General features: G+C 52.0%; 8 protein-coding genes across 8 annotated transcripts; 4 read left to right on the top strand and 4 right to left on the bottom strand.

The window, feature by feature from the left end:
• Window positions 1-398: 398 nt before the first annotated feature.
• Window positions 399-2,732, top strand: CORC01_02086 (PHD-finger domain-containing protein; the record flags this gene model as incomplete). The annotated part of the gene is made up of 2 exons (XM_022613738.1): window positions 399-406; window positions 587-2,732. 2 exons carry the CDS (start codon window positions 399-401, stop codon window positions 2,730-2,732), a joined length of 2,154 nt encoding a protein of 717 aa, XP_022479829.1.
• A 1,050-nt stretch (window positions 2,733-3,782) lies between these two features.
• CORC01_02085 (3-isopropylmalate dehydrogenase) lies at window positions 3,783-5,337 on the top strand (the record flags this gene model as incomplete). Its single annotated transcript, XM_022613737.1, has 5 exons — window positions 3,783-3,833; window positions 3,949-3,969; window positions 4,073-4,144; window positions 4,261-4,981; window positions 5,102-5,337. The coding sequence occupies 5 exons, from the start codon at window positions 3,783-3,785 to the stop codon at window positions 5,335-5,337; spliced, it is 1,101 nt and encodes a 366-aa protein (XP_022479828.1).
• A 410-nt stretch (window positions 5,338-5,747) lies between these two features.
• Window positions 5,748-6,559, bottom strand: CORC01_02084 (uncharacterized protein; the record flags this gene model as incomplete). Its single annotated transcript, XM_022613736.1, has 3 exons — window positions 5,748-5,786; window positions 5,867-5,895; window positions 6,004-6,559. 3 exons carry the CDS (start codon window positions 6,557-6,559, stop codon window positions 5,748-5,750), a joined length of 624 nt encoding a protein of 207 aa, XP_022479827.1.
• Window positions 6,560-7,133: 574 nt separating this feature from the next.
• Window positions 7,134-7,731, bottom strand: CORC01_02083 (uncharacterized protein; the record flags this gene model as incomplete). Its single annotated transcript, XM_022613735.1, has 2 exons — window positions 7,134-7,442; window positions 7,585-7,731. The coding sequence occupies 2 exons, from the start codon at window positions 7,729-7,731 to the stop codon at window positions 7,134-7,136; spliced, it is 456 nt and encodes a 151-aa protein (XP_022479826.1).
• Window positions 7,732-8,528: 797 nt separating this feature from the next.
• On the top strand, window positions 8,529-11,551 carry CORC01_02082 (NAD dependent epimerase/dehydratase; the record flags this gene model as incomplete). The annotated part of the gene is made up of 6 exons (XM_022613734.1): window positions 8,529-8,556; window positions 8,689-8,849; window positions 9,214-9,474; window positions 9,695-9,848; window positions 10,329-10,522; window positions 10,772-11,551. The coding sequence occupies 6 exons, from the start codon at window positions 8,529-8,531 to the stop codon at window positions 11,549-11,551; spliced, it is 1,578 nt and encodes a 525-aa protein (XP_022479825.1).
• Window positions 11,552-13,746: 2,195 nt separating this feature from the next.
• Window positions 13,747-14,845, top strand: CORC01_02081 (uncharacterized protein; the record flags this gene model as incomplete). The annotated part of the gene is made up of 2 exons (XM_022613733.1): window positions 13,747-13,767; window positions 13,829-14,845. 2 exons carry the CDS (start codon window positions 13,747-13,749, stop codon window positions 14,843-14,845), a joined length of 1,038 nt encoding a protein of 345 aa, XP_022479824.1.
• A 245-nt stretch (window positions 14,846-15,090) lies between these two features.
• Window positions 15,091-20,653, bottom strand: CORC01_02080 (uncharacterized protein; the record flags this gene model as incomplete). Its single annotated transcript, XM_022613732.1, has 9 exons — window positions 15,091-17,475; window positions 17,536-18,231; window positions 18,294-18,929; window positions 19,139-19,525; window positions 19,581-20,018; window positions 20,087-20,155; window positions 20,223-20,265; window positions 20,356-20,457; window positions 20,523-20,653. The coding sequence occupies 9 exons, from the start codon at window positions 20,651-20,653 to the stop codon at window positions 15,091-15,093; spliced, it is 4,887 nt and encodes a 1,628-aa protein (XP_022479823.1).
• Window positions 20,654-24,032: 3,379 nt separating this feature from the next.
• Window positions 24,033-24,616, bottom strand: CORC01_02079 (metalloprotease 1; the record flags this gene model as incomplete). The annotated part of the gene is made up of 2 exons (XM_022613731.1): window positions 24,033-24,344; window positions 24,407-24,616. The coding sequence occupies 2 exons, from the start codon at window positions 24,614-24,616 to the stop codon at window positions 24,033-24,035; spliced, it is 522 nt and encodes a 173-aa protein (XP_022479822.1).
• Window positions 24,617-25,239: the final 623 nt, after the last annotated feature.

The raw sequence follows: 25,239 nt of genomic DNA, 5'->3' as shown, positions 1-25,239 counted from the left end.
GTAATCACGCTTCAGCCGCCATACTCGCTTTTGCGCCGCACCTCACGGACCTCCCTTCTCGCAAACTTCCCCTCGACTCCCAACCTCCCCTTCAGGGTCGAATTCCTCGGATACGCTCCTCTTCCTCACGCCAGCTCTTCGTCATTTGGTGTACTTTTTTCTCCATAACATTGCCGTCTCCAAGCTTCTGTAATGATCAATGATATACGCATCTGACGTCGCCCCCGCCTGATATACATCTACCTAACCTTCACGAACCGACCAATCGACAGCCTTCGCTCCTCGCTTCCCCCGACCCCCAAACCGCCGATTGCACCCCTGGTCCTTCTTTGGCTGTACTCTGAACCCCTCGGCACCCTCAAACTCGGACAATTCAAATTGTGAGGGTGGTTCATGTCATGTTCGAGTTAGGGTTGTGTGAAGTACAGTAGAATTGCTATGAGTGGGGATCAGCCGGCGTCCAGGCAAGAATTCTACCAAACCCGCCCCGTTCACGTTGGTCTTTCTGCCTCCCGACAGGCCGCAAGATTGACAGGCCGGACAATCTATCAGAACTTCCTTTGCTAACCCGAAACTCTCACTACAGCTTTGGAAACCCAAACGCTCAGCCGCCCACCCCCAAACAGACTCCCACCTCCGCCGTTTTCCCGAGCCCCGTTTTCGAAACTCCCAAGCAGTCCCAGGGTCACTTTGACGACGCCGGCGGTTGGACACCTGGCTTTGCAGAGGAATACTCCGTCTTTAACACAACCCCGGGCAATCTTCGAGGGTCTCAGGGTCCCTTCCCCGACTTTGCCACAGCTGCTACATACCCTGCTTCGGCAAGCCTCAAGAGGCCTCTGTCCGCCGAGAGCCTCGCTGCTCAGATAGCAACACATGCCAACCACTTCTCTCCCAACACGAACCTACCATTACCACCGGTTGCCGCAGCTCGACGGCTGCCCTCTTCTCCCAAGCCCCCAATCGAGCAATCAGAGTTTTCCAGCCAAGCAGGCGGCTCGCCAAGTCCAGAGGTGGCGTCACAAGACAACATAGCAAAAAGTTCACTGGGCAGGGAGAGCGTGGCGGATCTGAACGGGCAAACGGCAACCCCTCCCCCATCTTCCCACAAGGGTGGCCGGAAGCTTGCTCCTAAGCTCCAGGGCGACAACATGCAGAATGATCACGGCTACGGCCAGCCTGACTTTTCTGGAAACCCCCAACATCCCAATATGGCGGCCTACGTGACTACCACCGACATGTTCGGCTACCCGATGTCGGCTCCGGCAAACGCTTCCGCAAGCTTCTGGGACCCGACTGCCGACATGTCGGGCATGGACATCGACTTTTCCTTTGGCCCTAATGTCTTCCAAACCTCGGGACATCGCCACATGCCTTCCTTTGACGCCTCGCAAATGTTTCAAGAGTCTGCCGCCCTGCCACCGTCAGGTAGCCAAGAGACTGCCCAGCCCATCAAGCGGACGCGACCCCTTGCTCCCAAACCTGTCATGAACAATGCCCAGTCCAGCTCGGCAGATATCTCCATGGTGTCAACCTCGTTTTCAACGTCAATGGAGGATCCCTTCGGTATCATGAGTCCTGGTGGGGTCGACCCCGGTGTCCTGTTCGGTCGACCATTATCTTCAAACATGGGTACGAACATCCCCGTCGCACAAGGCTCGGCACAGTTTGCCCTTGCCGCGGCTGCAGAATCACAATCGAGAGCGCCAATGCACGGCGATATTCGCCGTTCCCTCAGTACCAAGGAGCTGGGTCAGGGCAGACATTCCGGCCATGTTTCTATTAGCTCTCCTGTTAAATCGAACGGGCGTCTCAACGCACTGCAACGAAGCGCCAGTGAAAATCGGGGTAGGCGCGGACTCGCAAAGCCAGCATTGCCCAAACTCGCTCCAGCCATACAGCCGAGGCCTCAGATGGCCAATGGTCCCGTAACTGGCCCAAGCAGGCCACCGAGCCGCCCCTCTGGCAGAGTGTCGCCTCTGAAACAGCAGCACTCTCGCCTCTCGAGCTTGACGTCGATACCCGAGACGGCACCTCCGCGACCCCGCACGGCTGTGAAGTTCACCATCGACTCTAGAGGCAGGGCGCGGGCCGAGACCACCATGGTGATGGACGAGCCGAGACATGATGAGGCAAGGAGACTACCAGTGACACGGGAAATGCCGCGCAGGGAGAAGAGTTGGGAATCCGAGGACGACGACTCCTCGACAGATGACGAGCCAATCATCATTCCCAGCCGAAATACCTCATTCGCATTACCAGATCCCCGTCGACCGTCGTCAGCTTCCATGTTCCACTCATCTCGAAGGAGCGTCAGTGAGCACAGCTCGAGCAGCTTGGGAGCCTCGGTCTCGCAGCACGAGGCTGAGAGTGAAGCGGAAACTGTGATGAACGAGGCGCAGGGGAAGGGGGGCGATGCAGCAAGCGAATTGCGCAAGCTTGTCGAGAGTCGGCAAAAGCGCGGACCTCAGGCACCTGGCAGCCAACGATCACGGCGATTCGCGTCGGGCAGTTTTCAGGATCACCCCGGGGGTATGATGTCGCCCACAGGCTTCACTGAAGCCAGCCTACCCTCGCCGACGAAAGCGACCTACAATGTTCGATGCGTGTGCAGGAATACTGCGGATAGACAAGGAGAGTACATGGTCCAATGGTATGCTCCCGCCCTGGCTGCTCCCACGAGATTGTCGGCTTGCACCTATGATGGTTCATCAGTGCTAACGTTGCACTAGTGAGTCCTGCGAAATGTGGCTTCATGGTTCGTGCATCAACATATCCAGGCGGACACTTCCATCAGTATACATTTGTGCCTTTTGTTCAAACACACCAAATGTGCGAGGCGGCCGGCTTCGAGGGAACGGCCCATCGCTGGGACCGCCCGGGGCGAGCCCGCTAGCCCGTAAATCATTCAGTTAGTGCGTGAGGGCATTGGTCCACCCACGATAATGACCGACCCCGAAAAGTCGAAGTCACGATCGAAGGAAAAGAAAAAGAAAAAGGATTAGAAAGAGAAACGGGGCAATCCACCATCAAGTAATCTTGGATACTGATGAGAGTCTATATAATTCCCGAGTACATACCTTGCGGCTTAATGATGAATAACAAACGAGAAGATGCTGAGAAAGAGTATTGTGACTATATCGTGAGGTGCCCTGATTCACAGAGTACGTTATCAAACGTGACGATTGCGAGTTGACGGTGGATTTGCCCATGTCCGGGTATCCCGGTGCAAGGCCTAGACATTGGATGTACGCCACGGCAGCAGGACCGGCAGATTGGATAGAGCGTGTCAGTACGATAATTCGCTCGGTCTGATTCCACCCGATGTGAGGCTCGTCGTCGGACGCAGCAATCGGAAGAGGGCAAGTTTTGTGGAAACCGGGACGAAGCGGCGCCGATACAAGCCGAGCGACGCCCGCTAAGCGTTTGTGGGGTGTTGGGTAACTTGGCAGCTTGGGTTGGGATGAGCTGACATTACAGCATTGCTGCTGCACTCTGCACTCTCGACAGCTCCGACCTCGGAAGGCGGGGTTGAGGCCGTGCCATTGCCAGCACCGCGACTTTTTTTAATCTTGTGCGGGATGCGGGGCAGTGGAAGCTCTCTTGCTGTCACCTGGGCCTGTCTATCGGAGGTGATATACTCTGTATTTACTTTCTCTCCTCATCATCCCTTCTCTCCAGCTTTCAGTTGCAACAGATACCCCCCCGCACATCTCCCTTCGTTTTCCCTTTGAACGCAACTCCCCGCCTCTTCTCATCAATCCCCAACAATCATACGCACAATGGCGACTCATAACATTGTTGTGTTTGGCGGTGACCACTGCGGTCCTGAGGTGAGCTTCGAATGACGGCGGGATGCAGCAAGCTTTCTTGCCTTGGACAGATTGTCGAGTTGAGAGAGAAACGGAACGGAACGGAGCTGAGCTAATGTAACCTTTTTGTTTCTAGGTCGTCGCCGAGGCTATCAAGGTATGCTGCCGACCGGAATGAATTGGATCCCATCGCGATGGATCATGCTCGCCCGCTTTATGCAAATCACGAGGCTGATTCGTTTTCGTGCTCGTTTATCTAGGTCCTCAAGACAATTGAGACCAGCAGCCCCTCGGCTGGCAAGTTCAACCTTCAGGAGCACCTCCTCGGTGGTGTAAGTCCCCCCCCCCCTCCCTCCCCACGTCCCGTCTCCTTTCCGATGGTTCCCCTCGGCTTCGGAGTCAATTGAAGAACCTCAAATTGACAAATATGCTTCCCACCGTAACACAGGCCTCCATTGACGCAACAGGCTCCCCCCTGACCGACGAGGCCCTCGCCGCCGCCAACAGTGCTGACGCAGTCCTCCTCGGCGCCATCGGCGGTCCGAAATGGGGCACCGGCGCCGTCCGCCCGGAGCAAGGTCTCCTCCGTCTCCGTAAGGAGATGGGCACCTACGGCAACCTCCGCCCCTGCAGCTTCGCCTCCGAGGCGCTGGTCGACTTCTCCCCGCTCAAGGCGGACGTCTGCCGCGGCACCGACATGGTTATTGTCCGCGAGCTGACGGGCGGCATCTACTTTGGCGAGCGCAAGGAGGATACGGGCGACGGCAAGGCGTGGGACTCGGAGCCCTACTCGCGCGAGGAGGTTGAGCGCATCGGACGGCTGGCGGGCTTTTTGGCGATTGCGCGCGGGGAGAAGACGGTGTGGAGTCTGGATAAGGCGAATGTGCTGGCGACGAGCCGGTTGTGGCGCAAGGTGATTACGGAGCTGTTTGAGAGGGAGTTCCCGCAGCTCAAGATTGAGCACCAGCTCATCGACTCGGCTGCCATGTTGCTCGTCAAGAGCCCGCGCGCGTTGAATGGTGTCGTGGTTACGAGTAACTTGTTTGGCGACATCATTTCCGACGAGGCGAGCGTTATTCCTGGCAGCATTGGTCTTTTGCCCAGTGCTAGTTTGAGCGGTATCCCTGATGGCAAGGGCAAGTGTAACGGTATCTACGAGCCGATTCACGGTATGTGCCCCCCCCTCCCTCCAGGGGAATTCGACGTCAGCGGACTTCGATCCGCTTTTTTTCTTTCTGTTTGGAATTTGTTTCTTCCTAGTGGTAGTATGCTAATATCAGAAACGACAGGCTCCGCCCCCGATATCTCGGGCAAGGGCGTCGTCAACCCCATTGGCACGATCCTCTCCGTCGCCATGATGCTGCGCTACTCACTCAACCTGCCCAAGGAGGCCCAGGCCGTCGAGGACGCCGTCAAGGCCGTCATCGACAGCGGCGTGCGGACAAAGGACCTCGGCGGCAGCGCCGGCACCAAGGAGACTGGCGATGCTATTGTCGCGGAGCTGGCCAAGATTCTCAAGGCATGAGAATGAGACGGTGGGGGATTTTGAATTTCGCGACGTAACGGGGATCCAAATGTTGGATAAACAAAAAGTTCAAATCGAGAAGAGAAGAAAAAAAGGCATGATCATGGCTCGCTACCTAGGGGTATAGTGCGAGTTTGTACTACAACGAGAGACGGGGGGCTTGGCTGAATGAATTCTTGTTACATGAGGACATTCAGATGTTTCTTGACTTGTGTTCCAGTATGCGAAAGTTCGATGTCACTGCGAATAACTCGGGTGTCTCCATAGAAGCTCCGCGTCCGAGCTAATATTCTTCACCAGATTCACTTATCCCATACAATCTCTGTCTTGTTCGCGGTGAGATGCAGTGGCCCCCATCTTTTCCCCCAGTCCCAAGCTCGCTTTAGAAACAAAACTCTTTTTAAAAGCTCTCAGCAGAAGGAAGTATTGATGTGCGTATAGCCGTACGCCTAGAGTAGAAGGTCAGCCGGCGTCTGCCTTGTCACAAAACCATCAAACCGCCCGCCACGGACTCTGGGTTTCTTTTTACCTTTTTCCATCCCGGAATCGAGAGGTAGGCTACACATAAACCAAGACATGAGTATACTCACATGTCACCAGTGGAACCGATATACACCTTCAACCAAGAAAGAGAAAGGGAAAAAAAAAGGAGAAGACAAAACTCACCACACTCCATATACCCCCCATTCCTCCCGGCACACGACGCAGCAGCCCAGTCCACGGCATCAACCCACTCCTGGACAACGCACGGGTTTCCCCCGCCGCCGCCGCCGCCGCCGCCGCTCCCCGCGTACGAGCACATGTAGGCCACGGCGTCGCCCCAGTGGCTGTAGATCTTGTCGCCGTTGCCGAGGCGGGCGCCGGCGAGGGCGGCGCACTGGGACGAAAAGGCGTTGCGGGCGCCGTTGTCGTGGTAGAGGTCGTAGGTACCGATCCAGGGGCTGTCTGAGCAGAGGGGGGCGGTGTGAGAGGGCCAGGCTGTTGCGCCACGGGGGGATTGTGGTGGTGGTGGTGGTGGTGGTGGTGGTAGTGGTAGCACGTGTGCGTTGTCATGGTTGATGTCGGGGAGTCTGGCGTGGATTTCTTGGCCTTCTGGGGAGAGGGTTACGATGTAGGTTCCTTGTTGTGTGCCGGGGGGCACTCTCGTTGCGAGGACTGGCCGTGCTGCTGCTGCTGCTGCTATGGTGAAGATGGCTAGGTGGTGGAGGAATATGGAGGCCATTTTGCTTGTTGTTGGGCTATGAAAGTGATATGCTGCTGGATGATCTGCGGCCAGAGACGCCATGTGAGTGTTGGAAGAAGGCTTTACTTATACCCTGGGGACTCCATCGTCGTTACCTTGGCCTAGATTCTGGTGCTTCCTCGCATCCGTCCCGTGTTGACGGGTTCTAGCCTCTGACTCTGAATGGTTCGATCTTGTCAGATGGGAGATGTACTCTACCACCATAACGGTTGCTAGTCAAAGGTTGGGGATCGGCCATGGTTCAGACCGATGATGGATGACAGTCGATGTTGACCCTGCAACATGTCTCATCGAGGCTAGTCACGGGGGTTCCATTCGAGGAACTCGATCAACGTCATGGTGCGGTACCGATGGTCGTCGAAGGCACGAACGGGTGCCACAGGTAGACATGGAGAAAACCAGAGGACAGTCCTTTGTAACATTGTCCCGTTTGTGTCACATCTTTCCCACGCCGTACCGCACACAGTCGTGGAACCTTTTTTTCTTTCTTTTTTTCGCATCCGTCTCCTCTCTCTTCCTTCGTAACGTACAATGACCCCCCGAAGGCCCCTAGCTATACCATTTTGACCAGACAGGCCGCCGTCGTCGGAGACACGTTCAACATGGAGATCAAGTCTTCGTGCTCGTGATCGTACACCAGCGCGTTGTGCGTGAGGTTGAGCTTGTTCCGCATCGAGTCGTCCACCATGATGGTCTCCTCCTCACCCCGGCCTTGATCGCCGGATCGCACGGAGATGAGCCAGTCGGATAGATCGCACTGCTGCGGCAGTAGCTTCACGGAGTGAAAGTTTGTCTGTTGCAGGGAGGACACTTGGACGAGGACCTCGCGCTCCCAGGCTTGGTTGTCTGTTGGTACACGGCCCTAGAAAGAGATTGTGGGTGTCAAATTGAGCAATGGGTACGGATGCGGTGGGGAGAGTAGTAGTGACGAGAAGAGACTCTGTTTTGGCATCGGAGGGAGGGGACGAGGTGATCAAGCGTGACGTGTCGGGGAGGAAACATACCCTGGATGATTTTGATGACTTGTCGTCACAGCCGGGTTCTGATTTCGTACGGATATCACTTTGTACACGGCGAATATCGCGCCCCGAAGGATTCAGCTTCCAGTCTTCTGAATGCACAACGTCGACCGTCCGGAAACAAACTTGCATCTTTTCTGGAGTGAGTGGGCGGCGGAGTCTCGCGGTGCTTTCTAGGACAGTTGTTGCTCGACGTATAAGGCAGTGATCTGAACGGCTAGCCATGTATCCGTACGGGGGGAAGGGGGCTCTCGGCGGCTTTTATGTCCCAACGGCAAACGCATCCCGCCGGAGACGTGCAAGCAGCGGTCAAGCGTCCTCCGTCGGGGCAATAAATCCTCAACCATTTCTTGTCCGTCGGTGCCGGTTGCGGGGGCCGAGGCGGCGTCTGCGCTCCGCTTATCATACTTTCAAGGCAAATTCGCTTTCCATTTTGGGTAACCCCAACACTCTTGCCCCGGGCCCTCGGACTGCCGGTGGAAATTTTGGTACGAAAACGCGGTCGTTCAGCAGCAGCCTGCGAGACCTGGTTTGACAATCTCGTCCCCGGATCGTGGACTGGGCCACCGGATGGATGGTTAGACCGGAGACCCCGCCTTTTGTAAAGATATAGAAAAGTCAACGCTAGTCTAGTGTGTAAACCATTCGAGCAAGACCACGGTTTTGTCCAGCATTGAGAGAGCTGCTGGATGGGAATAATTGACAAACATTGATTGCTCTCTGACTCGTATGGAACTCTGACGGTTTGGTCTCCATACCGCAAAACTACTGGGAAGCTGTGTAACCACCGCAAAACGATTGCCGCTGTACATTTCGAATTGGCAGGAAACCCATTGGTGCATAGGTATGCGTCGACGCATCGTAGCCCCCCTAGCAGCTGATGGGATTGTGGAATAGACATGACCAATTGGCAAGCAAACGCTTTTGCAATGGAACTCCTCCCATTCTACAGCCTCGGTAGGAAATCGTTCAATGTTCTGTAAAGGTTGAGTTTACGGGATAGTCACCAATTCCAATTCTCGCTAGGCAGATCATCACTCTTGAATACTTCATCACACGAACCACTGATACATCGATACAATGTCCCAGACCACCCTCCCCCACCCTTCCAGAACAAAGGCATCTACCTCAACCTGTCAACTTTTCCATCGAATGTAACTGGTCTGACGGTTATCATGACCGGAGCCAATGGCATCAGCGGGTTTCACACTCTCAAGGTCCTCTTCGATGCACCGCAGCAATGGAAGAAGGTCAGAATAGTGTCAAGAAGCCTCCTGTCGGAGAAGATGTTGAGCTTCTTCTCTACCAAGTAGCAGCAGCGCATCGAATTTATCTCGCCGGACTTCCTGGCGCAACCGGTCATCATTGCCCAGGGGTTCAAGGAGCGTCAGGTTACGGCCGACGACGTCTTTTCCTACTCACTTCCAACCCAAGCCCGAACCCGGAAACAGGGCTTGATCCAACGCTGAGGTTCTCGTCAAAGTCAACTGTACGTTCATACACGCCTGATTTGCTGTGAAGGTCCCGTCCTGACGTTTTTCCAGCCGCCCTGCTCCGAAACTCCCAAAGGGGGTCCTCAAAGAGGCCCCCCATCCGCCCCAAACGCATCGTCAGCCACATCAGCCCCGCCGTCTACGCCGCTGCGCCGTGCAGGTCCACCTTCGGGAGACCGCTCGAGTTCCGGGGCACGCTGGCCGCCTGGCTCAGGGACCGGACCACGCGAACTCGTACGCTCAACTTACCGGCTACTTGTCCGAGTCGGCCGTCCTGAAGGAGCGCTGCGGGGATCAGGCCGTCCGCTCGAGCGACCAGGACCATTCAGCAACGTGGTGTTCCGGCCTGAGCTTGCTCGGTGGTTCGGCCTTTCGAAAATTGGTAGGTCGGAATTGGACGAGTCAAAGATGCGGACGGGTTCCCCTGCCCGGCGAGCCGCCAGTCGGGAACGTGTTGTGTAGCCTGACTTCTAGGTTCGGTCCCCGCGGAAGCTTATTAAAGTTCTCGTGGTCCTTGGTCGCGTGGGGCCAGGGAGCCAGGCAACCACGAAGTCTGGTGGGAGGTCATAAAGAAGCATAACCTTCTGAATGAACCCTTTGAGGACCCTGAGGGCCAATTCATGTCCACGGGCTACGCTGTGCGGCCTGACGCCTACGGCCGCCTCAGTCCGAAGAAAACCCGCTCAATGGGCTGGAACGGATTCTTCGATACGGCGGAGGGCATTTTTGCGACGTACATCGAGTTCAGAAAGCTTGGTATGCTGCCGCTGATGGCGGTGGACGAAGCTCGACCGATGACCTAGGAGGAAATAGGCGCGTGTCACGTAGTTTTGGGAATGTAGCAGTGCCCAAGGAACCCCTGGAGGATGATGCAGATTGATGCAAACAGGACACTGGATGCTTCTTGAGCTTGCCCAGGGGGTTATGTCAATCATTAAAGACGTGGTGTGTATAAACGCTATGATAAGACAAGGCCGGAGATGGTGGGATTGGACGAGGCACTCTTGTAGCCTGAATCCCGACGAAAAGGTTTCGAGTGCTCTTTGGTTCAATTTGGCGATTGCCTCGTGAAACTAACCAAAATATGTCAAGAACGAGATTGTAAGGTGACAGGAAACGACCAAGACCCGTTCGAAAGCCCTGTATGATCTACAAGACAGCAATGAATGCATGTCTAGACGGAGGTGGTTGGGACGGCAACCGTGAGGACTTGCAGATAGAAAGGAACCCCGGCAGATACGGGGATAGTAGTTGTGGAGTTCGCCGAGGTCGAAGGGGCGAAGGACGATGTGGAGGACGGGGTCGTCGAAGCACTAGAGGTTCCCGAAGTCGTTGTAGCGGAACTCGTGGAGGACGAGATCGAGATGATAATGGAGGAGGTGGAAGAGGGGGATGAAGATGAGGATGAAGATGAAGACGAGGATAGAGAGGTGAGCAGGCTGGTCAGAGAGCTGGATGTTGAGATGGGGACAGTCGAGGAATTGCTTGGCAGGATGGAGGACGAGATTGTGGGTACACTAGTGGAGGAGAGCGACAGCAAGGAAGTGATGCTGCTGCTGCTGCTGCTGTGACTGCTGCTGAGAGTACCGCTGAGAGTGCTGCTGATGTTGAGCAGGCTTGTGGCCAGACTACTCAGGGATGTGGTGCTCGAAGATGAGGTTGTCAAGCCGCTGGTTGAGGAGCTCACGGTTGATGAGCTTCCAGGCGTGCTGGTGGAGGAACTACCCAAGCTGGTCGTTGAAGAGCTTCCCAGGCTACTGGTCGACGAGCTGGTGTTGCTCGTAGACGTGGGGCTTGGTGTCGTGGTAGTGGAACTCGACAACGACGATGCGGTCGAGGTAGTGCTGGTGCTGGTGCTGGTGCTGGTGCTATGGCTAGATGTCGTGCTGCTGCTGGTTGCCGTGGAGGAGGAGCTCGAGCTGGATGTGGTGGGCGAAGTGGTGGTTCCTGCGCTAGAGCTCGAAGTGCTTGAAGTTGACGAAGTAAGGCTGTTGGTGCTTGATGAAGCCGTGTCGGTGCTTGAGGACGAGGAGGTTGTGGTTGTTGGTGCGTTGGTAGACGAGGATGAAGCCGAAGAGGATGTTGTCAGTGTTGAGGAAGTGGAGGCATCAGTCGAAGTGGAAGAAGTAGAAGAATCGGTGGACTTAGAGGAAGTGGATGAATCGGTGGACGCAGAGGAAGTGGAAGAACCAGTGGATGTAGAGGAAGTGGATGAATCAGTGGAAGTAGAAGAAGTAGAAGAGTCGGTGGACGTAGAAGTAGAAGAATCAGTTGAAGACGATGATGAAGAAGAAGACGACGTGGAAGAAGACGACGTGGAAGAAGAAGTCGTTGAAGAAGTCGTCGTTGTAGGAAAGATAAAGGTCGGCATCTTGGCAAGGCTGCTACAAAACTCAGCAGAAAGAGATGGGGGGTGTTGTATGCAGCAGGAGCTTTACCAGGGGTCTATGAATGTCTAGACGGAGTTGAATGAAGGCGCCTCGTGTCCAGGTGTTCAAGCGATTGGGATCAGCTTGGGCAATTAGGCTGCTGGGTTTTCCAATGCCAAGCAGGTTCACGGGCCGGGGCAGCACGAGGCTTTATGTCTCTTCATTCCGGTGTTCCTTGTGGCTGTGGCTTTCGGTATCGGAAGTGCTCTTTGGAATGAAATCATCTTGTTGCATTCCTGCACGGGTCCGGTGAGACAGTGATCTGGAAGTCGATGGATGGCTTGTCACGTGCTTGTGTCCGCGGACGACTTGGCCAACGGTCAATCTGACGGTGCAGAATGCAGACACGTATCAGATAGTCTCAGCCTTGAAATTTGAAGGCTATTGAGGGGGCAGTCCCTAAGTCAGAAAGCGTGTTACTTACTGAATTTGCCCAACGTAATGTTCCAAGCTCAATGACAGAACCCGACACACTCCAAAAGGTAGCAAATCCAGATTATAAAACTTCAAGAAACAGCCTCAGAGGAACGGAATTGGATAAATTGCTCATGTGGTGTATTCTAATTGCAGTTTCAATTTCCTTCTTCAACATTCCGTGAGCCCGGATCCAGGAGGCCGGAGACGGACGGGCGAAAGACCCACTTTTCCGGAAGTGAGGGACGGCGGTGCCGTTTCCCCAACCGGTGACCTCCAAAAGAACACTACCAATGCATGACGAATGAGGAGTGACACCTATGCCTAACTTGGAGACTAAAACAAAACTCGACAAGCGGAAGCCATAGCTCATGATTCGTCAATCCCCACGGCTTCAGAATTAAATCGCGCCACAGACTCTACCTTACTAGTACTTCGATTCCAAATTTCCAAGCGCGGATACCAGCCAAAAAAAAAAAAAAAACCCTCGGGAATTATCTACTGTAACTTAATCCACCATCGTGGTCATATGATGTTCCATGGATTACATAGGCCACGTGGAAGATCTCTGCTTTTCGACGGATATGAATTATCTAGTATTTAAAGAGGGTGCGGCATCCATAGTGTTGCGAGGTTCGTAGATCACCACAGTATCCTATATCCCAGCAAGACGGCTTCCACTATGCACCACGAAGTTGGTATTTTCCTTGCCTCTGGGGTATTGGCAGAGGAACTATAAAGCACCTTCACCCCCGTCTTTCTCCAACGAACTTGAAATTTATCGCCAGGAACCCCGACAACCTTTTAGACGCACAATCATTTGGAGCTGGAGTGCGTCTACTCAACGTTGGATTGCTCATGTGGCCAGTCGGAAAGAAGTGCGTACACTAAGCCCCCACTAAGCCCCCATACCTCCGTATCAATAGTGTCAATAACCGAAATCTAGGCAGTATGGGCGGGCAGTAGTGGCAGTTTACCTACCTAGTAGGCAATGATAGGAATAGGGGCAGTAAGTGGGCGTAGGGCGGCGGCGGTGGGGGAGGGCAGCGTCGCAAAGTCTTTTCTAGGTGCAGCCTACAGTGAGTATGGAGTCACGGCATAGGTGCAGCTAAGACTACCTACCCTGAATGCGCTAATCCCGAGTGAGCCATTCACTGACGGGGCGACGGGAAGCAGGCGTTTTCACTAGGCTCTGGCGCAAAGCTGACCTCGTCAAGCTGGAACTAACCAAGTGATGAGGGGGCCTTAGCTGGTGCTGCGCAGAAAAAACCGACCGAATCTCGAAAGGGTCGAGCCAACACTTGAGTCAACCTCTGCTTCCAAGATAGCTGGCAAGGAAAGTCGCTCGCTACGAGACACATTTGATCTTATCCCCCGCCCCAAAAAAAAAAAAAAAAAAAAAAAAAACAAGGAAAAAAACCAAGGGACGTCTTGTACATCCCGAGGCAATACAGGGAAGGTTGCTACCTACCTTAGCCGCCTGGCTGCATGCTTGTTGTAGCACGGCCGCGCCAACTCCGGGGCGACCACCGCTTTATCGTATCTGGGGCGAGTCGCTTGTAAGAGGGTGCATAAGTGCCGCCATGTCTCAGCAGGCTGCCTTGGCAAAGCCTTCACTACGCCGCGATAAACCTCAGCTGAGGCAACAAGGGGCTAGGTCAAATGCAGCTCTGTCAGCAAATCACTTTTGAACCCAGCCTGCTTTCGCCAGCTGTGCCTCAGTTTACACGGGTGAGCATGAGCATAATTTGCAATGATTTCCTAACCTTTGAATTATTCGAAACACTGGGTACCGAGCAGCCCCGCGGATAATGTCTTTGCTCATGAGCCATGTGAGTTACCGCCAGAGTCGTCTTATCTATAAACGCACCTTCGTTGACCAACTTTGCACAGTTAGCTCCCTTCTCGCAACGAGTTCTGCAGCCGGAGTTGCAAGCTGAAAGCTCATCTTCGCATAACCCGGAGCAAGTTCTTAGAGAATTACTACCTGCATCAGAGCGAGACTCAGTCGGACGTTTGAGTGATCCTGCTCAAAATGTGTCCGAGTGGCTCGGTCGGGAACTGAACCTCGACCGACTCACAAACGTCTTTGACTCTTTGTGGTTCGCGGGACGTCCCATGCCACCGCGCCCTCTTCATCTCCAACGCGTCCTTGCTCGCGAAATCACGGTGACTGAGCAGATGGACCTACATCTCGTGTGGGGGGGAGACCGGATTTTCATCAAGCCCCTACCGCGCTATCTGCTCGAGCCGCGTTTTTGGGAAGAGTATTTGCCTCACCCACTTCATCACGTCACTTCCATGCATAGGCCTCCATGCGTCTGCAGCGTCATCCGTCAACGCGCCCTTGGCTTTCTCTTCTCGTACGTGGCTCTCGTTGCGCACGAAAGCGACTTCAACTTTGCAAAGGCGAGCAGCCTGCTTCCGCAAGAGATGCAATGGAAGGCATGGAAAGTGCTCGTTCAAGAGCTGCTGGACAAAGGAGAAGTCTATCGATGTATAGATAGGCGCTTCTACTACGGAGAGCTTCGTCTCAGCCGACTCAACAAGATCTACTTCTTCTGGAAGACCCCTCTGCACGGGTATGTGCCCCGATGGAACCAGTACGGCACCTTCTTGAGCGACAATTTCACCATATTGGCCAGCTCTACCGTCTTTATCGCCATCGTCCTTACGGCTATGCAGGTCGGCCTTGCGACCGATCTCCAGAATAATGCCATGTTCAAATCGGTTTCTTACAACTTTACCATCTTCTCTATTCTTGGCCCCCTAGTCGCTGCGGGCCTGCTCATAGTCACATTTGTCTACTTGTACGTCTGGAACTGGATCGTCACAAAGCACGAGGGAAAAAAGATTTTGAAAAAGATCTATAATCCTTCTGAGGGAGATGATGGAGGGCAAACTTGGTAGAATCAATTCATCTACTATCTCTCAAGTTTGCAATACATTTTTAAAATGAAATTCAAGGCATTCACTGACAGAATTGTTCATCCTGCTTTACTCATCGGCGTACAACTGAATTGAGAAAATTGCTGTCCAGATACCCCTGACCATCAAACCGCACGATCGAACGACAAACAATACAGGCAACAGATCCGCCAATATGAATCGGTGACAAAATACATTTTCTCCATTCCTCGTATAAGTGAAAACCTCTACCTCTGGCCATCAGGCTTGGGACTCCCCCTTTGTTTTGAAACTAAATCGGCCATAAACTGTGAAGAGTTGTGCCTGATATCTTTCCAACTCTTGGCTGCAGTTTTGCCTGTGCTCATGTCACCCGTGGTGTCATGAGCGCTGCTGACACTGAAGGAGCTGCCAGCATTCTGGCTCAGGACGTCGTCTCCTTCAGTGTAGCTTTCGTCATCCCTGCCACCTGAAGGAGTTGCCTGCCCGTCGACTTGCTGTTCGGAGGGGTCTAATTTCTGCCGCAAAGAAGAAATCTCAGTCGACATGTCTTGCTCCATCTTCTTCGCTTTCTCATGGACGGTTTCAAGTTGCCGTTGCGTCTTTGCTGCTTCCTCTGCCATATTCTTCCGCTGCGCTTCGGCTTCTGTCCACAAAGCATGAACTCCCTCGAGCTCTTTCTGCAGCCTCTGTATCTTACTATCGGAGTCTCTTTTCTGGACTTCCAGACCAAGTTTGCAAGCCGCAACTTCTTGCTTGAGAGAATCGCGCTCCTCATGCAGCTTGGTGAATCCGTATCTCGCGGCCTTGTATTCACCACGCTCTCTTTCAATCGTCGCGCTCTCTTCACCTCTCTCACGTCTCATCTGGTCCATTCGTTCCTTATAACCTGCCGTGTTCGTCTCCGCTGCTTGCACCTTTGACATCATGTCGTTCCAACCTAATTGAATGGAATGGAGGTCTTCCACCTCTCTTGTCAGGTTCACAACTTGATCCCGTAATTGATTGACGGCTACCATGTCCACAATATCATGGTCATCCCCCGGTCGAGCTACGAGATCTCGTGCAAATGTGCTCCCGTTCGCAATCGCTCTCTTGAGTCCGCGAAATAGCGGAGACACACTCTCTGCAAGTACTTTCAAGCATTGAAGGTGCCCTTGATTTGCAGCAATATCAAGAGCAGTTCGCTCGTCTTTTCCCTCGTGCAAGATGTCAGCCCCACGTGATATGAGGAGCCGCAAGATTTCGGCGTCTCCTTTCCGTGCTGCACGAATGACGGCGGTTTCGTCATCGGGGCCTGACTGATTGACGTCGGCGCCAGCGTTGAGTATAAGCTCTGTGTCTGCGTAGGACATGAGGAAAGCTGCATTCATCAATGGCGTCGACAAATCATTGACCCCTCTCACATTGACATCGACTCCTGGCGCAGCGAGCAGGAGTTTCAAAATCTCGGGCCGATTCCTCGTTGTGGCGGCGATGATGGGATTGGTGTACAGGCCTCGTCCAAGATTGGGATTTGCCTTCCATTCGAGGAGTATTTTTACAACGTTGGTTTTACCATATTGGCAAGCAGCTTGCAAGGCAGTCCCTTCCGAAAAGCTTGATCCCTGGTAGTCGTGCTCCTCTCCAGGAATCCTGTTGACCTTGGCTTTCTGGCCGAGGAGATAACTAACGACCTCGGCATGGCCCTCTCTTGCCGCTAGCTGTAATGGACATCCATTCGGACTGTCGATTTGAGCACCGTGCTCCACCAGATTCTTCACAATGTCGATGGTGCCATCCCAAGCCGCGGCGGCTAAAGCATTCCCAAAGGTGCTCAGAATGTTCGTGAAATAACTTGGATCCAAACTTCCCGGACGATGGTCCGTAGCGTTGGCATCAGCTTTGCATGTGTCCAGAAGCCATGCTACTGTTTCCGCCTTCTGGTTATCGGTAGCCTGGTATAAAGCGGCGTTGCGTACTTCCTTTTCAATCGTAGCGTGCGAAGCACTCCAAGTCTTTTGGAGCACGGTACTGGCTGACGATCCGTCACGCAAGGTCACCGCCGCAAGATAGAAAACGTTGCTGCCACCCAACTCCGGTCGTGAGATTGCCAAAACGCAATCCCAATTGTTCTCAATGGCGGCAGTCAGCACTGCAGATGTGAGAGTAGCATCATCGAACGAGGCCCCCGCGTGTTCGAGAAGAGCTTGGATGTTACCCGGCTTGTTGTTGCGACATGCTTCTTCCAAGGCCCGCCTGTGATGTTGTGCTGTCCATTTCGCCTTGCCTCCAAGTAAAATGTGTTTGAACACATCTTCTGGAGACATGCCCGCGGCGAGTGCAAGAGGCGGTGAGCCGTTGGGATTGGCCGCATCGAGATCGATATTGTCATGTCCAAGCAGTGCTTGTACTGCTTCGCTGTGCCCCGATTTGATTGCAGCATTGATGACGGGACCGTACATCTCACTCAGAGCATTCGGGTTTGCTCCTTTCTCCAACAACAGCCTCAGACTAGCAAGATGGCCCTGAATCGCGGACAGATGGAGTGGAGCCCCAAGAAGTTTCATGCTTTTGTTGACGGCGTCTTTCCCGCTGCTTCTGAGGAGGACTTTGATCGTCTCGGTGTGATTGAAAACAGCGGCGATATGAAGCTTGTATGACAGTAAGTAAGTAGATATAATACAACAACACAAAGGTTTCGCATCACATACTGGGGTGTATCCTTCTAGGTTTCCACAATCCACTTCATGTTGGTGTCCGTTCGTGATCAAGCTCATCACAAGCTTGTCAAATCCAAAGGCTGCAGCTGTATGCAACGCTGTCATACCCGTAATGGAAATGCTGTGCTCGAAAGATTGCGCGTTTGGCAGACATAAGGCCAACCAAGCATCCCTCAGGGGTGACGGATTCTTCCAGAAACCATGGAGATGGCGAGCGAGATCGTCCGAAAGCTCTCTCTTGCCCTGGATGGCATGGTTCATCCAAAAGTCCAAGGGATACAAGGACTTGATAAACGTTGACCGATCCATCCCCGCCATGGCGGGCTTCAAAGCCCTTTCCAAGTAAGAAAAACACCTCCAAGCGAGTACACCATGGTAACGTTCTGTTTCTGGCTTTTTCGACTCGGCGTTAGGAGAGCCGCCTGACAAACCGAGAAGCTTGTCTGATTTCAAGAGAAGCTGATGCTTGAGGGTGGCATTTCCAAACTCAACAGTGGTCATGCCCTTATCTTGAGGAACTAGACGTATCATTGGCGCGCACTGGTCGATCAGATGAATCACCTTCCCCTCGTCCTTAATGCCGGACAAGATGTAGAGCTCTTTGACGGACGGGCTTCGGAAAGCCAAGACTAGTGCTCTGAGAAGTTCCACGAGGGAGGGCTTGAGTTGCGGGTCCCGCTCGAGGACCTTTTTCCTCGCGTCAGCTGGATTCCGAACTTCGGGTCCAAAATTTCGCAGCGAATGCTTACCGTCAACCAGCAGTGGCGCACGAGATTTTCCAAACTCGATGCATTCGTAAGCCCCAAGGTTCTTGTTATGGACTCTGTGCTGCTGTCGAGCTCCAGTTCTCCCAGCCGAATGCATTGGATATCGATCCAATGTGTGTTGTCCGCATGGTCGACCATCAGGTCCTCTATCATGTACCTTTGATCAGGTGCATAGCGCTTGGTCTGATGTAAGTCGACGACCTTTCTCTGCACATAATCTTTGAGAGAATTTTTGACCTTCTCAGCGAATTCGCTGGTGGATAGATCGGCAACGTACGAGGTTTGACGATCGATCAGCTTCTCAAAACGACGACTATCCCCGCCATCCGTGAGCGTGATAAGCCATCGACGAGCGCCCCGAATACCGCTCTGATGCTGGGTCTTGTGAGTTGCCATTACTTCTTTGGAGATTTCCTCGATGAGTTCGTCGGAATACTGATCATCTTCAAGCAAATGGATGTTGTTGATGACGACATAAATGTCACCAGTAGAATCGTCGGCCAGGATATCTTTGAAACAACTCCATAGATTAGACAAGCTCAAGGTGGCCGTAGTATCGTCATTTTGGCTATCGATGGCTGAATGGCTACCTCTTCGATATTGACTCTTCAAAAGATGCTTGGCGTGGTCAGCCAGAAGCGGGTTTTGGTTGATAAGTTGAAGCACAAGTGACTTGAGTAACTCGATCGCCGACGAGCCGTTTCTAGACGAGTCGCAGAGAAAAACGCAACAAGAGGAAAGAGACGAGATCTTCCCGGACCAAGGCTCTCGTCAATCTTGTGGCGTATATTCGTGATGGCGGACAAGGTGGCTGATGTCTTTCCTACGCCAGGCCGCCCCTTGATCCAGAAGAACGATTTGCTTGATCGAAGAAGTTTCCAATTTTGGTAGTGTTCATCTTGAAGGACCCACGACTCCTCTTTCTTTGCTCCCACAAGGGCCTCATGATCGCGTTTGATACCAGAGTCAAGCATGTTTCTCAAAGCATCCGCAGCGTGAGGTGACATGCTATGCTGGCTTGAAGCAAACAGTCTTTTCCGACAAGTGGTTTCCGCCCTATCGACCAGACTACCCAGCTCGCCCAGAACAGATTTATATTTTTCATTCTTGACATCTGGGAAGGTCACCAGATCACGGTGGTTGCACTGGAGCCCCAGACCTTTCTCAGAGCCCTTGGTTGCAGACGCGCAGGTAACGAATAAACCTTTGCTACTCTAGTACACCCTTAGTTTGGTAATAAGAAGAAGCGGCTATTCAGTAAAATCGTACCTTGAGGCTGGATTCGAAACAGTTGTCCAGACGTGTTGTGGTATCCTCGTCGAGCCCACGCATAAAAGATAGATATGACCCATCCGATTCGCCGGCCGGTCTGGAATCGTTGTTTCCGGAGTCTCTCTGTGGGAAATAATCCTTCTTGGCGACTTCTAGCGTTTCGAAGACATAGCTCAGCACAATTGGCGGACTGATTCGCTGGGCCAGTTGTGTGACTTCATGGCGTAGTGTCCGAAGAGAATCGCTTTCCGGTCTCATCATGGTCCAGAAAGCATCACACACTTCAAGCTCCTTCTTTTTCATCTCCTCAATCACGCAAGAGAAGTATGACGCCATACCAGTGCCAAGAAAGGGCGTCCCGAAGAAAACGCAGCTCGTGACGCAAGGAAGCAGTTCTCCGAAATCATCACGAAGTCTATCCATCTCGGTCAATGCCTGGAGAGGTCTGTTAGAAGATGGCGTCATTTGACTGAAAAATGCCAAACTCAAGACTATGTACTTACTTTGGCAACGACTAGCCCCCCCATGCTATGGCCAATGAAAATGATGGGTCGGCCTTTTTCATTGTATTCCTAGACGCAGAGCATTTAGTTACCAGTCATCCTACTTTGATTTGCTATGGAAGGGTGGCCAACTTACTCTTCTTTTCTCACGAAGCGAAAGGAGAAGCCCATGGACGATACTGTCGAAGAAGTTTTCGATCTAATAAGTGCCATACCACGCTGAAGCGAAAGAATAGCGCAGAATGCGCGCCCCTTTGAAACTGTCTAACAGTCCAGAACCGCTTGTGATCCAGTTGAAACCATATTCTCCGTCTTTCTTCCAAGCCCAACAGTTCAGGGGGTCTGCGCCAAAGCCTGGGACGACAATGATGCTAAGAGACTATTTGATATCATGGACTCAAGTTTTAGAGATGCAAGTGCTAGGAAGCGCACTTACTCCACATTTGGCTCTTCCTTTGTTGGCTTCTTCTTTGTTGGCTCCTCCTTTGCTGGCGTCTGCTTTGGAATTTCCACAATGTATAGCCCCTGTTCGAGATCCCTTTTCGGGATTGGCTGTTTGGGCGACATACCGCTGTTCGAGAATCGAGATGGGAAGCACCACATGCATCTGGAGGAGAATTGTGAGCTATCCTTGTAGCGTGAAGGAAATAACGGTCTGAGGATTCCCTAGGGGTAAGTAGAAGTCATAGGCATCTATATCATGACAAAACTGTTTTTTTAGCTGTCCAAGGTGTTAGCATGTGGCTATAAAGTGACTTGATTCCTGTGTGTGCTGCAGTCAGAAGGCTGGCTGACGCTACCAAGACTTCCAAGTACGAATCGGGTGCGGAAAAGATATGTTTGTCGTAAGATTCGCACCTTGGCAAAATTCAGCTGAGAAGTCGGCTGAGACCTGGGTCGTATGGGGGCCTATCAGACGTAGAATTGTGAATGCTCGCTTCTTCAGCCTGATTCTGACAACCCGCATTTGGCATTGTCCCGAACTTGCATAAGCCTCTCAAGATCCCCTTGCCTCAATTATGGTTTGTCCGTCAAAATGGGTCCAATCAAGTTATCCTGTTGGAATAAGAGTCAAGCCCTGAGCTCACCATATCGGTATCGCCGGCCGCCGGCTATGGCGGTTGCATTGCGGCGGGGAGCATGTCCATGTGAGGCTAGTTCTGATTTGATCTGTCACATTTGTATTACCACACATGCCTTACAGTATCTATTTGGATCGGCAACTCGGACTCTGGCATTGGACTCTAAATTCAATCCGACGAAGCCTTCAATGCGACAGGTGCGTGTCACCGAGCCTCGATCAACGACGTTTAATCCAAGCGTCAGTATAGAATACCGAGAACTATCTCGAGTAGAGACAACAACAGGGTCTCATGTTTTACCAATCACTTGACTACTTGAGGTACATACTCGGTAATAGAATTACAACTCACTCCTGCTAAGGTGGTGGTAAGCTCTACCAAGGTCATTCTCAAGTTGACCAAGTTCTACGCGGGGGCCCAATGTTGCCTGGCTGTAGGGACTATTCTGTACTTTCTTGGGGTCGTCGGGGAGTATCAAACTCATTCATTTGAGGTGCTCGATTTAGCTGCTTTAACGCCCACAGCAACAGGGGACGACCTCATGTCTCTCGGGTAAGTCTGCGGCCGAGCGGTCGGCAAGGCGGATCGGCCCGAAGCCGTGTCCGCCCCGAAGAGTGGGGCTATCGCTCGGCGCTTCGCCCCGCACCCGATAACTAAACCCATCTCAGTTGACATCGAGAATGCCGACCAGTATTTGTGCGAAGACGGTCAATTGGACAATGAGATCCGTGGAAATTAGTTTCGCTCTAGGTTTATTCTTCAGACGGAAGTGAGCGCTTCGCTTGACTAACACGACTGCACCTTTTTTTACTTTCAGTCCTAGTGTTTAAGTCCAAAACCATTCAATGTAAGTATTCTTGAATAGAGATCTTGATTTGCCTAACGTGTATTCAAACACCGGTCTACTCAAAGTCTTTAACCTATTCATAAACCGAAATAAATAAGTCTAATTAGCCACTCGATTCGTAAATAATATTGCCAGCTTGATGCGAACGGAGGCGACGGTCTGTTTTATTATATATTCTTAGATAATCAAGGCAAAGCTATTCAAGAGGATTCTTATAGGATATACACTGCATCTTAATTTCAATTTAGTTAAATAATTGCTACCCATCATCTAGAGTAAACGCTAACCTTCGAGCGTTAAGTAGATTATACGTGTTTGATACCAAAGTGATTGAAAGTATTTATCTATGACTACGTCCAGTCAATATCGTCAAATGAGTGATGGGGGGCCCAGTTCCATGTATCATATTGGTGTATATCATGCATTCTTTCATTCGGGGTTCCAGACGATCTCTATCACAGGCAGCATAAAATCCTTCCGCTGCACGACGGTTTGCAGCATGAACCTTGGATCAGCCTTAGCGATGATAGCCTTTCACTCCCTCAAAGTCCTCTCACGACCGTTCATAGTAGCCAGCAAGCCTATTTCCATAGTCCTTCATAGTTCTCAGATTAGCGAAAAATCTCGTCGGTGCCCTTGATTAATGATTGGAAACAGACAAACCTCAAGTCCCTTTCCTTCCAAAGCGGGAGCGATCTTCCGGGAGTCCCTGGAATTATTGACTTGTTCAAGAGCGCACTTCTTAAGCTTAGGAATCTAAGATCTCAAGAGCTTGATCCCATACTTGTCCGGCTAATCGTAGAGGACCTGACGGGTAAAATAAATATCGGCGCTCTCGGTTTGCGTCCCAAAGACATCGCGGGCCATGAAGTTGACCCTGTTCGTAAGCTCAGAGGCACCGGGGTTTGTGCCTCTTTTTTATTCATGCCTATATCCTACACGAGTATAGTAAGGTTAGGGAAACGCTCTGCAGGTGCAAGGAGATCCGCTCCTTAGAGCCACTGATATTAATAACCTTTAACGGTCAGAAGGCAGACCAGTCATAGCATTCCAGCAGATACTCAAGCTGGTAACCAGGGAACTCCCATTAGGTCGCCATTCCGGCCCCGAATCGCATTGCCTTCCCAAGGTCATTGACGACGTTCTCAAAAGAGGATCCCATAGTGGTATGCGTAATGATAAATAACAAGTTTAATCAGTCAGTTTCAACTACTGAGCATATCGATTCAGACACTGATTCGTAACTGATTAATGCTCGAGAAACGAGGATCATACGCAATATCCTCGACGGACGAAACATTCAAGTAATAGTGGACTTGACGCTTCAAAAGATTGGATGCATTTAAGAACTTCCACGTAAATGTCGTCTCAGAAGCCCTCCTTCGTAAGACCTGTATTTGGTACTCTGCATTTGACTGTACCCTTCGCTTTGGAGAATAGAGAGATATCGTCGCAGTGAAGCAGCTCACGAGGAAGGTCAGATTGACCTTCCGGGAATACAGGCATCATTCGTCCTATTCTCCGCCCAGAAGTCAGTCTTCGATCGTCATTGTGAGCCATTGCCATGCTCGACGGCACAACCTCTTCCAGGACAAAGTCCATCGCCTTACGCGCGAGAGAGACCTGAGAGATTTGGTAGTGAGTGCCTTCTGCGTCTCCCACAGTATCAAGTCTTGTAGAAGAGGGCAGCGAGGTTGATCAAGCGTTAGTGAAAGAGTTCACCGAGGAGAGTCATGATAGACCTTCATGGGTTCTGTGGACATATTGCACTAAATACTAGACGCAACTTATAGAAAAAAAAGTTCTAACAATTCGGGACGCTATCAAAGCTGGGTTCGACGAATGAATGTTTTCTATTTGAACCTTCTTCTGATCACTGCCTCCTCCCTTTTCTTCTTGTCATAGAATAGTCTGCGCCACATTCCATTCGCTGAATTAACCACCACTGAACAATAAATCTGCTACACTTCTATCCGTACTAAGATAGTCCCATCGGGTTGGTTATAGACATTAGACTTCAAGGGCCCTCTCCGAGCTTGACAGCCATGATAGCCAACCCTCCAATCACCGACCCGACGCCCGCGAAGACACGTTTTACTCTTGGAGATGTTTCGTATCGGACCAGCAAGGCCTGCTGCGGGAGGACGATGGTATCATTCTGCTCATCTAATTCGGTAAAGACGTTGTCATAGAGAGCGTACATGTGGTTGTAGAAGGTATGTTCTGGAGAGTCTGGATCGTTGATGGCCTCGGACAGAGTCTCATCAAGAGCGGTATTCTGTACCAACGCTTTCAGAGGAGGAAGCAACGAGAGATCATGTACTGTGACCTGGTTGAGGAAACTATCAGGATGACACTCAGGGCCGGTACGTGTAGCAGACAAAAACTTACCGGTCGCAGCCTGGCAATCCATACCGAGGGTTTCTGAAATAAGACGTATTTGTTGAAGAAGCGCCTTCTCTTGCTGGTGTTCTCCAAGATCTTGGTACGTATAGTCTCAATGTGCGCTTGCGCGTTCGAGCCCGGCGGAACAGGGATGATATCTGCAGTGAGACGGGCTCTTGGAGAGGTTTCGAGGAGAAGAAAGCATGACAGGACCATCGTTGTGTTCAATGCGTTGGACGCTTCCGGCGTGGTTACTTTCCTGTCCCAATGTCTACAAAACTCCTCTCCTTGTTGGTTCGCGAATGGTCGAGGGAGGCTTTTCAAGTCTGCTCGGAATACGTTGGGAGCCTGGCTCACCACGTTTTTTGCCCATTTTCGTAGAATATGGGCCCATGAATAGGACTGCATCTTCCGCTTTGCTACTCATTCACGGAGTGCATTTGTAGTGTGCTCGGGTGGCTTCAAGGTGGCCTCTGTTGAGTGTCCTAGGGCTGCATGAGTTGGGGCTCCAGATATCTGCATGTCTCCTCCACGATTGTGGACTTCTGGGGTTCATGCCGATAACCTACCTTTCCTTTCCTCGATTAGATGAAACGTCTTGACGTATCGTTGAGTGTATCATTCTGTACTCAAAGTATACACAGCCAGAGAGCCCCCTTCGCATGACCCGAGTAGATGACAACGATGAATCGGGAGTCGCCATGGGAGGAAAAAATGCGCATCCTGCCAGACCGAGACGTATATGGAGGCAGTATAAGAATGAAAAGTTGTTTGATGACACTGAACTTCGAGGAAAAATTCATCGAGAAAGAGTACAAGTACGGTGGTGTGCCTCAATA

Source organism: Colletotrichum orchidophilum (genome assembly GCF_001831195.1).
Source record: "Colletotrichum orchidophilum strain IMI 309357 chromosome Unknown Scaffold_11.1, whole genome shotgun sequence".
Lineage (NCBI taxonomy): Eukaryota > Fungi > Ascomycota > Sordariomycetes > Glomerellales > Glomerellaceae > Colletotrichum > Colletotrichum orchidophilum.
This window is presented reverse-complemented; position numbering and strand designations above follow the sequence as displayed.